Source organism: Gallus gallus, chromosome 3 (assembly GCF_016699485.2).
Source record: "Gallus gallus isolate bGalGal1 chromosome 3, bGalGal1.mat.broiler.GRCg7b, whole genome shotgun sequence".
NCBI classification, from domain to species: domain Eukaryota; kingdom Metazoa; phylum Chordata; class Aves; order Galliformes; family Phasianidae; genus Gallus; species Gallus gallus.
In genome coordinates, this window is record NC_052534.1 from 22068126 (window position 1) to 22084117 (window position 15992).

General features: G+C 39.6%; 1 protein-coding gene across 22 annotated transcripts in view; it reads left to right on the forward strand.

Annotated features, from left to right (window-relative positions):
• Positions 1-15992, forward strand: part of KCNH1 (potassium voltage-gated channel subfamily H member 1) — a 193590-nt gene that overhangs the window by 47761 nt on the left and 129837 nt on the right. For all 22 annotated transcript variants that reach the window (XM_040697360.2, XM_046939669.1, XM_046939667.1 and 19 more), the window contains exon 7: positions 1735-2164. In XM_040697360.2, the coding sequence (XP_040553294.1) occupies positions 1735-2164 (430 nt within the window). The remainder of the gene's footprint in view (positions 1-1734; positions 2165-15992) is intronic.

Genomic DNA, 15992 nt, shown 5'->3' on the forward strand with positions numbered 1-15992 from the left:
ATTTAAACTGGTTTTCAGAATGCTGGGATGTAATTTTTTCTTGCCATGGCCACAGACTTAAAAGCCCTGTGTGATTAAAGACTTAACTTTTAGACTAAGACTGAAAGTTGGTCATTACTGGTGAATTCTCACAATATAGTACAGTATTGTTTTCCTGCTAAAATTGTACAGACAGAAAGGAAAAATGGACTTTGGTCCTGAGGAAAAAGGCTGTGTAAGGCTATATGGTAGTACCAGAATGCAGATACTTAGAATGTTGGCGTGCTCATCAGTCAGGGACTTACACACCCAGTTTCTAAAATATGGTAATCATAGTATGACTTGGATTAGAAGGGACCTTAAAGATCAAATTATAGATTGTTTTTGTTACGTTTTCTCTTTTCCCTTTTTTCTTTTTCCCTCCATACTTAGCTTTCAGAAGTACCTGCTTTCCCTCCCCTGGAGGGAAATTGATAATGTGTTCTGGGGTAACAAATTATATCTGTCTCTGAAAATGAGCCAATATAATCATGACAAATTCATGAAATAAAGAGGAAATACATTGCTGCAGTCCTGGGGAACATGAGTCAATAAGCTTTAGGTAATTATTTAATAAAACATCTCTCCTAGTGCATTGAACCAGCCTTAGATACTGAAGCAGTTGTATTTATGTGGGAATAAACAAACTTCCAGTAAAAGCTGGTGACCAGAAGTATGCAATTATACATTTCCAGAAATACTCATTAAACCTGTCTATTTAAATTTTAATCAGACTTCTGTTTGAAAGCCGTCATGATAAGGGGGAGTAGGGGGGAAAAAAAAAACAACAAAGGTTTTTTTATGAAAGACTGTTCAGCTCTTCTAGTTTCCAAAATGGCCTTGAATTTTTGTTTTTATTTAACTACTTTTACTTGGGAATGGAAATCAGTCTAAGAGTTAACATAAAATCCTACATGCTGGCTTAATTCTGTTTTATGGGAGCTGTATTGGTATTAGCACAGAGATACTACACTGACAGCAAAGCTGTCAAAAAATGATGTGGGGATTAGACAGTGAGATATTTGAAGTACTTAATCTTTGTGTGGTCCATCTGAGATAGAAAGACCAATGGTAGGTGAATGTACGTATGGAAGTAAAGCCACAGGAAACATATTTGCACTGAAAAAATACAAATCGCTTGGTACTTCCAGCATTTTTTAGACCACCTTTATTTATCTTCCTCATACGTCTGACCTAAATGCTGCAGACTGTGTTGTATTTGAGAAAATAGAGCATGTGTTGCCCAGGATCGTACTGAGAGCCGATGAGAAAGTCAGAAATAGCTATGAGAGGTTCATGACTCCAACTGCTGGAATTAATTCAGTAGGTGTCTTACTACATTCCTCTCAAATATTAGATTTGTATAATTTAACGGTTAGTGATTTCCATATTTATTTTCAACCAGCCTAAAGTAGCATGAGGATACTCAGGGGCAGTTTACCTGCAAAACTTAGCATGCCTATCATTTGAAGCCTTTGCACAGATATTTGTTGACCTACTGAAAGCACTCAAAACAGAAGTTCAGGGGCCAACCTGCAAAATGTTAGTGCATAAAGACACTATGAAGAGTCATTAAGCTGTTCATGTTTCACAGTCTCTTTTTTTTCTGATGAGCGCTTAATTCTGATAGATCATCTTGTGTCTTTGCAAATGTCAGTTACAAATATCATTGCTTTAGTCTTTGATTCTAATGCGCTCTGTTCTTTATCCTTCTAGGGCATCAGTAGCCTCTTCAGTTCACTTAAAGTGGTCAGACTACTTCGTCTGGGTCGTGTTGCTCGGAAATTGGATCACTACATAGAATATGGAGCAGCAGTCTTGGTTCTGCTGGTGTGTGTGTTTGGTCTCGCAGCACACTGGTTGGCCTGCATTTGGTACAGCATAGGAGATTATGAAGTTATCGATGAGGATACAAACACAATCCGAACTGAGAGCTGGCTCTATCAGCTGGGAATGTCAATAGGAACACCTTACCGTTTTAACACGTCTGGCTTTGGAAAATGGGAAGGCGGACCAAGCAAGGATTCTGTCTACATCTCCTCACTGTATTTTACAATGACCAGCCTCACTAGTGTTGGATTTGGAAACATTGCACCGACTACAGACGGGGAGAAGATCTTTGCTGTTGCGATGATGATGATTGGCTGTAAGTATTAGAGATTCTCTCACATAATGTCAGATTGCTGTGTGCCATGAATACTGAGTGACGTATGAGCATCTAGAATAATGCCAAACATTATTATGCATTTTAAAAGCAAAATATTTTTGGTGTTAGTACAGTTATTCACACTCTCTTGCTGGTTAGTTTTAAACTCACAGATGGAAATACTGCTTTGACTAGCAACAATTCCATCATTTTGGATGCAGTATTCTGTTAATATCCTTTCAGTATCTCATGTAAGTAAACAAAATGTCTAAAGCCTGAGGTACTAAAACTTAAAATACCAGAGTGAGCATAGACAACCTTTGTGCTTAAATTTGGTATGTGGCAAAATCTTGGCATGTCTTGAGCATTGTGTCCATTGGACAAGTAGGTGAGAGGGTGGGCAGAAGCCCAGGAGCATCTTCTCAGGAAAGAGGCAACGCTAGCTTTCTAGAGGCCATGAACTTCACTGAGGGCTGAGCATACAGTCAGATCCTGAAGCAAATATGGTGCCACTGGCCTTAGACACTCCTTCTCGCTCGTATTTCCTTGTCACAATGGATTCATGTTTGCCAAGCTGTCCAGTTTTTGGTTCAATGCCTGGAGACAAAATGCCTGGAGACTTACGTGCAGTTATGCGCCATGCTGTGACTGCTCTTGAACTTGGTCATGCTTTTCTACATAAGGGAGTAATTTGAATCAAAATAAGGGGAGAAAAAAAAAAAAAGACTTTGTACATGAAAGAGCATATCATTTGTCATGAAGAGAGAGAGGAGCTTATGTATGATAATATGTTTAGGGGAGGAAAAAAAGCACTTGCTAAGCAGAAAATTAAGCCTAATATATAATGAAACTCAATTAGCACCACCATTGCAGCATAGTAATGTGCAGCTTTGATCCTGATATATGTTATTTTATAGCAGAAATGAAATCCTATATTGAAATTACACATGCAGTGGTAAGCAGGCTCAATGTTGGGAGTAGAAAGACAAGTATTCTTGATTGAGTAGGGATTGGGATTTTTTAGCTGTAAAAATTGTTAATTTTATTCTCATAGCTTTTTTTTTTGCTTCTAAAAGTCCCATCATCTTATTAAAACACGCTGGCAGTAGAAGTGGAATTTATGGAAAGCTTGGAGACAATTACAGTTTTCTCAGGAGAATGTGCATGAGACAATATGGTAGTGTAGTGCAGAACAGGCTTCCAAACATAGCTCCTGATGAAGGTACCTGTTTAGTAGGAAATGTCCTGACCTTTGTCTTATTGTTCATTACATGTTACACTCGTGATACTGTCTAGACATGAATAGCCAGTACTATTATTATTATTCAATGCTGCGAGTACTCAGTGAACGTAACCTTTGTAAAATCAAGAATGTGTGGGAGGATATTTTGGAGTTATCCCTGCTCCAAACACTTCATCTGAAAGTGAGATGGAAAGAAGCAGAATTTCTACATGGTGAGAACTGAAAGATATCTGCTTTGAATTGTGAAATGAATTCTCATTTCAGCAAGTTTTTAAAAAATAGTGGTCTGGTAATCTTAAATCTCATGAGCACAATCGCATTTGACAGAAAGAGGGTTTTTTATTTTTTATAATTGATTGGACTTCTGGAACCTTAACTGCCTTGATAAACATCTGTATATCTGAACATCTCTATCCTATGAACAGTCACTTGGAAACCATTTGGACTGCTCATAATATGTGTTTGCAGGAATGGCAGTTAAGTGATCCAATCTTTTGGTTGGTTTACCTCTCTGGATCTCATAGGGTCTTATTGGTTTTAGCATGCAAGATGTTTTGACCTGTGATCATTCCTGAGGATGAGAGGAACTAAACAGCTTTGTTTAGCTTGCTGCTGTTTGGAGCCTAACTGTTGATACAGCTTCTTCTACTATAAAATGTTATGTTAAAATAACACTGTTTTGCCTGTAGGATTAATCTCTCAAAGACTGATGTGAGCTTGAGCTAGGTTAGTTTTGTAAGAATTTTGTCTGATCTGTTAGAAACCTAAAACATACAGGGCAAATGCACTGGGGGATAAATTTGGATGAGGGAAAAGGAGTCTTCTGGATGGAGCTTTTCTGTGCCACTCAGGAAAATCTATATTTGTTGCTGGCCAAGTAGCATGTTTGTTATGGACTGAGGTAGTCGCATCACAGTTAGTGGCTAGGTTTTCCTGTTTTCTTCTCATTTTATGTATGTCTGGTCACATAGATTTGTGAAAGTCCAAAGCATCAGAAATAAGCACTTGTAATCAATTCTGCCAACGTGTTACTGCCCATTAGTAAAAGTAAAAGGTATATGATTTCTCTCTTATACTTTGCCATTAATAGTGTAATTAATTTAGTGATGCAGATCTCAAAACCATGAAACATTACATATTTTATGGTACGCTTGTACTAATCATATCTACACCTGCTGGTAAACAAGTCCTTTGCAGGTAAACTTTAAAATAATTTAAAGTTAAGTTGGTGAGCAGCTAAAATACATATTATTTGTTTACATTTTTATCATTGCTTATGCAATTTTATTTTTGGGGTGAAAAACGATGACAACAAACACTTTAATAAACTTCCTATGCAAGTTGGTTTGTAGCACAAGGTTTCTGACATTAGCAGAAAATAGGTTTAAAGAGGTCAGGCACTGTGTTGTGGTAATCTTCCTGATGGTAAAGATTTGGTGGTTGTGCTAGGAACTCAAAGGGCAGAAACCTTGAAAACCAGTAGATTATTCCACAGACACCTGTAGATTAAATGTTTACTGGAGATGTGATCTTTGGTTTAGACCCTGTGATTTGCTGAATATCTTTAAATGATGAACATGAAAGCTGAAGTGTGCTTGTTGCAGTACTCAAACCTAAGGTCTGTAGTGGAAGAGGAGAAATCCATTTTCGTTAACAAATAAGCACAAAAGAGTAGAATTGCACTGAAAATCCTCTTTCCCACTGTTGTAATAATTCAGTGGAGTACTACACAGTGATGCTCAAAACTGTGCTCTGATGGTGTGTGAAGGCAGCGGTTCATTTCTCATATTTCATTGGCACAGGGAATTCCATTTTCTTTCCATGATCCTAACAGTTTGACTGACTGAAGCTCCAGTTGAAGATAAGTGGAATTTGCAGAACCCAACTTCAAATTTATTACTCCATTAACTTTTCCCCTGCTAGAAGGTGTCCTTAAGAACTGTGTGAATTTATCTTGTTTTTGGAATGACTGGGTGTACGCAAACATACATACCTGTATATTTAAACAGGCCGTTGAAATAGTGCCAGACATTCCACAAATTTTGTGTATGAAATGGAAATAACAGTGGCACTTTTCCTTTGAGGATGTTATCTTCTGTTAGTTGCGTAAGCAAATATGCTAACAAAATTGTTACTGAGATCCCTAAACTGCCACTATAGTGTCATGAGAAAAAGGTTATTTGGGGACAAATATATATAACAACCAGCATTAATAATTCAAATTAATTCCAGCAAAGTTTTACTTCAAATAAACTGGAAATATTTAATAAGAGAGTAATTTTTTCCCCTTGGGCCAATTAACCTCTCAACTGTGAATAAATAGTAGAGCTTCCATTAGTCTGATGGGGAAAAATTTTAGCTGATTAGAAAGAGAGTGATAAAATTTCTTGCTATTTGTGGTTTTTATACTGTGCCTTTTCAGAGTAGTAATGTGCAATGTGTCAACCAGCTAGCAGTTTGTTAAACAGTGCTGTGGCCAGCCAAGCCCATGCTCACAGTTATATTGCTAGAGATGGCCTTTGAAATTGCAATCCTCTTTTCGTTTGGGAAAGAACCTGAATTTTCTTGAAATGAAGCTGGTTGTGAAGATGTGTGAAGGTGTTTGTGACCTCCACCTTCTTCCCAAGGCCTGTGTAGCTAACACACAGGAAGTGTTGGCATTGGTGCCATTTCAGTGCACAGTGAGCACTTGCCTTCCCCTGGTTTCTCCATATTTGATATTCTAAAATGATTTTTTTATAGAATAAGTCTGATCATACAAAGTTCTGGGGAAGGCTGGGCATGGTGTGTGCTGCCTGGAGGAGCACTGCCAGGTGGTGCAGTATTGTAGGCTTTCTGGCCTTTGTTTCAGGCATAGTTTTTTGTTTGGTTTGCTTTTGCTTGATTTACTGTCTGAGTATCTTGAATGGTTTCTGAGGAGAAAAGTTGAAAGTAGCAGCAGTATTTTCCTTTGATTTTGGACTGTTGTCTGTTGCCCCTCTCTGTTTTCAGGAGAGGAGTTACTATATAAACAAGGGATTTTAAGATGTGTGTTGCTGTCTCATCCACTGGAAAACTGGCTAAAAGACTATGGTGACATCAAAGCAAGACATTTGTGTCAGATGGGCTCAGCATACTACACGTATTTGAGAGCATAAGGAGCATTAGTAGTGTCCTCTGTTATGTGTTCAGTATTCTTATGCAAAGAGTACTGGAATTAATGTTCTAATTATGTTCCATCTTCCATAAGACAAAATTAATTCCTTTCTTGTGCTCGGCCACTGATGATCTATCCCATTCTACTCACTACTGACTCCTTTGAACCTGATCCAGAGGCAGAAATATGTTTGTGTGCTGTTATCTCCTAGTAGACTTAATGACCACTGGTAATAGCACTTTGCTACAGTGTCAGATAGCTGTTCAAAGTACCTTAGTTCCATCTTTGTTTTTATTCAGTATTTTGTTATGATAACTGTAGCAGAAATGCTAAGTCATGGCCTGAAGCAGTGATTGAGCACCTGGTGGGAAGGCAGGGCCAACCCGGGGAACTCAGGTGCAAGCAATGTACCTCAGTGATTGCACCTGGTGGAGCCAGGATCCATCCCTTCCCAGACCTCATTTAAGGGTTGGCAATGGAAGCAAGGTTACCCTGCTGGAGATCCCTGTATGCCTGAGGCCTTCCAAGGGTAAGCAGTTTTTTTTTTTTCCCCTTTGTGTACATGGCTGCTGTGTTTGAGCATATCCTCACTTGCTGCAGTCTAGGACTCTGCTAACCTGCTATCATTGCTGTGCTTTCCATTGCATTATGGTGTTACAGTAACTAATAGATCCATGTATTGTTCAGTTAATTTCACTAATGTATCTCTATCTTGGACCATTGGGAATTATGACTGAGTGAGCACAAATGGAGGCCTGGTAAAAAGTTTAAGATAAGTGAGTTTGTGAAAGGAAGGGTGGGTATGTCTTGTTAGTGATGTGTGGGAACTGGGAGAGCTGAGTGAGATGAAAAAGCTGCATGTAGGCATGGAGCCTGTGGGGCTGTTTATTTGCTTTTATATGAAAGCGAAGCGTAAGGCATGCCATGTGCCTTAGTGTTAGGAGCCACCTCCTGTGGGGATGTACTCTTGTGTTCTCAAATGCAGCATCTCCGTGCACTATTCTACTGACCTCGTTGTGGCTACGGTTTTCAGGGAGAGCGTTTTACTGTTGTTTGTTCTGATATGGGTAAGTGCAAACCCTGATTAGAGTTGTGAGGGACTACACTGTGCTCATCACATAGCTCTTGGGATGTGAGTTCCATTGGTCAGCCCCAGTGAAAGGAGACATGGGTAGGTGAAAAATGCTCTCCCCTCTTAACCTCAAATAATGCCTATCTGTTTGGGAAACACACTATTTTAAGATAAAGGTGAAGTACCCTGTGGCTGCTCTTAAGTGTTTCTATTTGCTGTGTCTGATAAGATGCATGTATTCCTATGTAGCTGTTTTTCCTGCACATATGGTGAATTACAGTTTTGTAAAACAGGCTCTGTCTTCGCATCTGTCAGTGAACTGACCTGTGTGTTTTAGCCCCTGTTTATTGAGAAGGGTGGGTGTATGTGTATACATACATCTGTATATGTCTATTCATCAAAATATGAGTGCTACTACTGAAAGTAAAAGCTATTAACTACTCAGCTTCACTGCAAATGAATGGAAACGTATTTGCTTATCCTTTTTCATAGCTGGACACTAAATTACTAATTAATAGGGAATATGTCTACAGACAGATCTTTCAGAGAGGCTGATGTATATGTAAAAACAGGTTTGAAGCCACTTTCTGTAGATGAGGGAAAGACATATTTTCCATTTTTAATACTTGAGGAAAAAATATAAACTAATGCAATTTTTAGTTTCTCCCCTGTGGAGATGTGTGCCTCAGAATAACAGCTCTCATATATTTTGTTCGGTGAAGCTGTCAGAGGGGGTTGTGTAGTGTTTATTTTTCCTAAGCAATAGCAAAAACCCGAAGACTTTCATTTGCAGTTTTCATATCTGGGCACTGTGTCAGCAATCCCCTTGCTCTGCAGGTAGAATAGGGATAAACAGTTCAAAAAATGCTTTGCATTTTCCACCTGTAACAATATTGACCAATGCTTGCCTATCTGGATTTTGAACAACTGAGCAAAATCTATCGTACTTATTTTGGGAGACCCTGCAAGGTCTTGAGCTTTTAGTACCTTTTCAAGGTAAATTCTCATGGTTAGCCAGGAAGTTCCTGGAACAACAGAGCTTAACTCATCTGAAGGAAGAAGTTTGCCAAGTGATAAACTAGGTCATAATTTTCACTGTGAGCACTATAATTAGTCCAGGTAGTCAGAGCAAAGATGGAAAAAGAAGAGAAGCAGGAGTTAAAAGGTCAGAGTCAAGCATGTGCATGCTTACGTACTGCATGAAATTTTCAGCCACTGAGTTTGTTAATAAAGACCAGGTACCAAAAAATACTCGTCTTCACTGATCTTGTGCAGTGCTAGCTGCCCTGCTGCACTTCACTGGTTCTCTCTGATTAAGGTAGGCATGTATCCTAGGACTATGAAGGAGCTGTCTTAGCTTTGTTCAAAAGTCTATTAATAACTTCTTTCTTGTTACATGCACATGAGAAAAAGGGAATGAGGTAATGCTAAGTACATTTGAAAGCACAATTAGATAGTTTCATTTACAGTGGTCTCCCGTACAAATGCGAATGTCCCCCTGAACTGTATGAAAATGGTGGCAGTTGGTATCCTGACATAGGTCAGTATTGCTACTTCACAGCCCCGCAGAGGAGTGAGGATCTCTCAGCTTCACAGAGGAGGTTTGGTAACTCCTGGCAGGATAAGAAGCGTTCAGAGACACTCATGAATGAGTACAGCCAGAAACTGATGAAAACTAGACTATGGGTATCAAAATCCCTGAACAAGGTACGGATATACTGCAGCATCCTGTTTAGTGGTGGTACTGAGGCATGCATACCCCTTATAGTGCAGTTCCTCAGTGGCTGGAGAAAATGGATGTGGCTGAGCTGTGTGTACCTACTAATGGCTTATCTAATTGTAAAAGAAGCATGTGTAGTGCATATGCTGAACAATTCTTAGGACTGCGTTGCTTGTGCTACCCCTTAGTAGTGATACTACTGCAAAACTAGGTGTGAGACCAGATCCTCAAAACAGTTATCAAGATAACTCCAACTCTTCATCTGTACTATTATCCAGAGCAGGGAAGAGGCAAATTATGTTGGGAGAGTTCTAGCAAAAGATAGCATGCAACACTAGTACCTTTCTAGGGGTGGGATGCAAGGGGCATGTTGACATCGGTTTTGCTGGAGGTCAGTGGCTTGAGACTGAGTGCTAGCCCTTTGCCTGGTGCTGGCCTGGTCTACTGGGATTATCACCCACAGGCTGAGCACAAGGGCCTGTGAGACTTCCAAGCCCAAACATCTCCTGTATGCATGCTTATTGCAAATGTGGGTTTTTTTTTTTTTTTTTTCATTTGAGCTTGTACTGGAAAAGAAAAAGAAACTCTGCCCTTGGAAAAATGGTTTCTGAGGTATCTATTCCTCAATGTTATCCCTGGCAATGTGGCAAAGATCTTTTAGGTACTACAGAATTCTCACTAGCCGCTGAGGTCGTGGTTGGGATGCTTTCTGTATGACTGATAGCTTTGAATTGCTTTTCATTGTCATTGCCATGAGCAATATTACTCAAGTTAGTAATTCTTAATTAAAAAAATATCATCTTTTTTCTTTTTAATAAGTAGAGACAGTCTTTCTAGATCTATTTCCTCATCTCTCTCATCTGTGCTTTATTGGTTGTTTATTGAAGCTGCTCGTGATATTTGAAGAACTGATGTGTTATTGGTATAATTGCTGAGCAACTGTTTGGGATTTCTGAATGTTATTTTCCTTGGATGCTTTGTCCATTTGAAAGAACCACCAGATGTGTCATAGGTATGCTTCTCAGCTACACCAAGTTCTAGCAAAGAGCCAGGACCAGGAGAAATTCTGGAGAGAGTTTCTCTCTGAAGGTTAGTCAGGGAGTTTGGCTGCCAGAGTATAATTTGGCCTGGTTATCTCCAAATGTGACAATACCTCATTTACTCCCGTTAAAGCTAAAGAAAGTAAAAAACAAACAAGCAAAAAAAACCAAAACAAACAAAAAAGTAAAAGACAAAAGGCACCAGAACCCCAAACCCCAAAGTCACTGTGATAACAAGAAAGCAGACAGACAACATTGTTGTAGGCTTTTTGGTTCTTGAGGCAATCTGGCAGGCAGTTGATTCCTGAGGGATGCAGTTTTCAGTGAAGTGAACCGGGATCTCTCATCAGCATGGATGGGACTGCATCGGTTCATGGTGGCATTTTCTTAACTGCCGATGAGCTGAAGTGTCTGGGTGCCTGGCCTGCACACTTATGTCATTGATATTCAGTATTTATGGGGTGTGCTGGAGGGGTGCATTCAGTGCTGACAGACTTCTCAACATAACAAGCTCCAAACCCAGAACTGTAGCTCATAAAAGCTGCCTCCTCTCAGGAAAAGGGCATCAAAGGCCTGAAGATTTTTAAAGGATTGCTATTAGCGAAACATAAAACATTGGTGGCAAAGCCAGTGAAAGGGCAGACTCTTGGTGACACCTATGTAAATAGCTCACTCCTACCAAATTCATTGTCTCCAGGCTAAGATAGACTGGAAAGTTTTTTTCAGGTTCATACCACCAGTGCTAATCCTGTAATAAATCTGTCTGTGCTAATGGTCATAGCTGTATGGCCAGTGCCCCATTTATATGGGGTTAGTCATCTCCTCACCACAACATGCTTCAAAGCAGTATTTATAGATGAATTAAAATGGCTTTTGTGGGTATATTAATTTGGTAGTACTTCATTTCCTGGTCTGCTTTTGGGAAATATAAGCTAACTCTGTGTGAGATATTATATTGTACTATGTGAAATTGAGTAAGCAATGCTCTCTTTATTGTTATTTAAAGTGTAGATGACCAGATTAAAGCTAGATGAAATTCCTGCTGTCAAATTCCCCGCAGAAGGCAATTTTCAAATGGCAAGGGTAAATTTGCCATGTAATTTTGGTTGTGGAAGGAAAAAAAAAAAAAAAAGCAAAAAAATTCCAGAGCTGTATCTTGATGAATCGTCACATGATGTGTCATTTTGCATTAACGACTAAAAATTTCAGGCTGTGTTTCAGCCTAATGGTTCTAGGGAGTGTCCCCACCTCTGAATATACTAGAATTTTATTGCTAGAATAATCTCAGTAATTTGACTCCAAGTTACTGTCAGAATCATGCAAATCTGATCAGGATAATTTTTAGAGTAAGATTTTTGTGGCAAAAAAAAAAATGACGTTCTCACAGTCTTTTGTCTCTTGCAGAGTTTAATCTCGATCTCTGAGACACTGGAAATTTTTGAAATGTAAATGGAGGAAGAAATATTCAGTTGGACGGGAAGGAAGATGAAAGCCGTAGAGTGTTAATTGTTCATTTGTTTTTTTTGAAGTCATGGATGAAAGCTCAGACTACAGAAATGTGATAGATAATTGCTTTGTCACACAGTTTCTAATTTTTTACCTCGAATGACTTAATTGTGATGAGGAGGATAAGGAAAATGATTAAGTATCCCTGCTGTGGGTGTCTTTTTCACCTGATGTCTTCAATATCACATGCTGCTGTAATCTCATTAGTGCAGTGTTTTGCTTTTCTTTGGCCATTTCTAACATTGCTTGCTATTAGTAGATTTTAAACACTGAAATTTGGTGGCTTTTTCAAACTTTTATCAGCATATGCAGCCAATTTGTTTTATAATTTTGGGTTCTGAAGAAACATCATTAACTCAATGTAATGTTTAAGGGGGAAGCACCTGATGTGTCCAGAATGTGGACTGACAGTGCAGAAGAGGGAAAGGAAGCAGGACTGCTTCAGGCAGTTAGTTGGAGGTTGACAAACAAGATGAGTGTTTTGCTCCTTATGGGGCGGGGGGGGGGAGGAACAAACAACAACCTCAAGAATCTTCAAGAGTCGTCGTGCACAAAAAGTGTGACAGATTTTTCTTTCTCTCTGCAGTCCTAGGAGATTTTTCCCTAGCAGCAACGCTATTTCTGAAAGATAGAAACCCTGGACAAGGATTTAGTTTTACGTAAGAGTATTCTGTATTTCAAAATCTGTTTCTGTCTAAGAAGAATCCAATTAGGCATGGGGAAAAAATAAAATAGCACACTTGGTCGTATGAGTCATTGTGCCACTCGTCATCTAATATGCAATATTAGGGAAGATCTGAAGCATCTTCTAAGCACCTCTCACCTCTACATCATCTTCAAAAAGGAGGTAGTTATACTATCTAATTGCTACTGGACTCAAAGACTTGCTGTAGGTTACAAATGTTGGCATAGAAATATCTTGCCATTGGTGTAACATCGGTGGTTTATGAATCATGAGATGTTCCTGACTGCTCAGATGAGCTATCCTATGTCATTCAAAGAATGAATAAGGACTAAGCTGTGCTTACCGGATCAGTGAGTTTGAATGTTTGGCTATTTCTATGTTTTCAAGGAAGATTTTTTTTTTCATTTTATAAAAATAAGTGAAGTTCTAAAGGATGTAGATGCTGCTGTGGGTCATATACAGTTTATTTTTTTGAGACAGAGAGCTCTGAAATAGTATAGGTCTGTACTTGAATTGCTATCTGAAGATATATCCTATCATAGTAGCACCCTGATGAAAGACAGTCTGATCTCCTAAGCAAATAGGGAGTATATGTGAAAATGTCAATATCTTTTATCCACAGTGTAGTAACTCATGCTGCAGTTGGTGTGAAAAATGCACAAGGAAACAGGTAACTTACTAACAGCTCCCCTTGCCTTGAAGGAAATGAGAAAATTTATTCTTCTAACTGAAGGATTTTGACAGCCTGTAGGGTCTGAAATCCTCAGTGCCATATTCTTTACTTTAAGGTGCCTTAGAGTAAAGAATGAAATATTTTATGTATGAAAGCCCGACACTTTATTCACATCAACATGAATTAGAAATGCTTTTTTTCTCCTACTTCAAAATCAAGCCAGTAACTGCCATGGATATTGTGGAAGTAAATCCCTCTCATTAGGTAAGGGCTAAACCTTGCCCTTTCCTGCCACTGGCTTGAGAACGAAAAGGAGTGGCTTGATAAGTGCAAGTGAACAGTGTGATTCATGGTCATGGTTGAGTAGGTCTTCAGTGGGAATGGAAATGTTCTGAGCAATTTTCACTTAAAAAATATGAGGGAGCTGGAGGTTAGTAACGTCTCCCAAGTGTTCAAAGGCTAAATTTGAGGAGAGAGAATTGGACTTAAGAGAAGGACTGCTTTGTGATTGAGCTCAAATGAGTTTTTTGTGAGGTGGTTGTTGTGATTTTTTTTTTTTCCCAGTAAAATTAAGACCTCTGTGAAAACCTAGAAAACACAAATGATATTTCCCTTCTTTGGTCTCTATGGCTAAAGAACATGTTTTAAAGTGTGATGCTTTGAAGCAGACAAAGATTTAAAAGGGGAATTTGAGATGTTTATTTTAATGGAGAAGAGAGCGTATTAGGGCATGTGATAAGTATGGCTGATTGACTGTATTGATCTTATCAGGGTTAGTGTACTCTAAAGTGTTTTGATCATAGTTTTACCAATGCAAAACATATCTCGCTTCATGAGGGTGTAGTCCATATCCAGAATGAAGTTCTCGTTTGTTCAGACACATACTTCAATATCACAGAAGTGTGCAGGGAAGACCAGTGTTTTATAGGACCATTGCGTTTTATCATTGGACAGTCAGACATGACGAAAATGCTCCTAGCCAGCCTGGGTTAGAATGGAAAAATATGATGCGTCAATACGTGGAGTACTGGCACAAGGGTCCGCAGCACAGTGAAGCACCATTCAGAAGTTCACTGACCAGTGAAATACTAGGACAGATAGGTCATTCAGAAAAGCAGGGAAAATCATGGAGCCTAAAATAAGTGCAGCCATACCACTCCAGTAGTTTGCCTTCAGCTGAGAGGAACAGCAGTCTGCTGGGAAGCTGGTCCGTGCACAGAGGTAGAGCGGGTCAGAAATAGAACTAACTTTTAAGCCTTGCACACAGTGCAAGCATGTGTAAAGCACTGCTGATGACATTATAAATACTGCCCTTGAGGAAGCAGTAATGGGTTTTCCTTCCTACAGCTGTTTTATAAGCTGCATCATGGCTGTGATCTCTCTTCAGCAAAGATTTAATAAGAGATGGTGTCAGAAGTGGAGAGCACTGTGTAAGGACTCTGGGAAAGCATTTGACAGCTGCATATAAATGAGAAGTGCTGCTTCTTTCAAGTTGCTGCTGTTGACCTCATGTACAATATGCTGATGTGTATCCACTGCCTGGATGGGACATGGGAGGGGATGGAGCCTGGGTTTGTAGGCCCAGGCTTTGAGGTAGCACTGGAGATGACTGAAGAGTTCTATAAGGTTTGGATATATGGATAGTCAAAGAGGCAACTTCCCTGAAGGAGGCTGTACAGGTGGAGAAAAAGAAATAACTTAAATCTGAGACTGTTATTTGTGTGTATGTGTGCGGGAGTGCACTGCTAACATTGCTTTCCTCCTGTAGTTTGTCTCCAACCTCATAGTGCAGGGAAGCACTGCTCTCTACTTGTATCAGGGAGGTATCTGGTTTTGCACCATGCAATGCTTAAAATGGCTGATAGACAGTAATATTTGCCTGAAGCCACGCCGTTAAATTCCTCGCTGGATGCTCACAGGAAAGTTCTGCCTTTCAGTAAGTAGTTGCTACTGGCTACACAGTACTACCTCTGTTTTAACAGCTTCAGAGCATTCTCTTACCAGCTGACTGGTGGACTGGTTGTGTTCTTTTACAGCAGGTCTGTTTTTCCCCAGTCACCTGCTCTTTGAAATGTCCATTAATTGCTGGTCCTTCTGAATGCTAAAAGAATGCACACTTCTCATGGTTCAACAGGCTGTAGATTCGTCTCAAGTGAAAAAAGAGCACTTGGTGTAGTTACAGCTGAAAAACAGTGAGGTTTCCTCCAGAGTGTGTGCCAAGCCCACGTGCAGAGTATGTAGAGACAGCAAGCTGCTCTCTTGTGCCCTGCTTCTGAATGATCCAGTGCTCCAGGAGATAGGAAAGCATATAAATGCCAAACTGAAGAAAACAGTCAACCCACAAAACCCGTTTGCCTTAAGGAACAGATTTTACTTTCACACATTTCATCTTCCACTGACTTCAGTGGTGCTGTTCCTCAGGTGTCCTTGGAGCATCTGCAGAGGCACTGGCCCTGCAGGAGCTGCTCTGTTTCTGTTTCCATTGAGAGTGTTTGCAGTAAAGGAAGACAAAACATCTTTCATCGACGGATGGGATTTCTTCTGAGCTTGATTTGGAATCCCTCTTCAAACCTACTTGGAAAACCCTGATGTTGGAAGGCAGAGGATGGATACAAGGATATATGACTTTTTCACATTTGTGACGTACGCATCTAGATGTCAACAGCACCTATGCAGAATGCTCATCAGATAAAATGAAGATGAGATTATGAAGGTAAAATGGTAATGAAAAGCTTTTAGTAAAGAAACGTAGT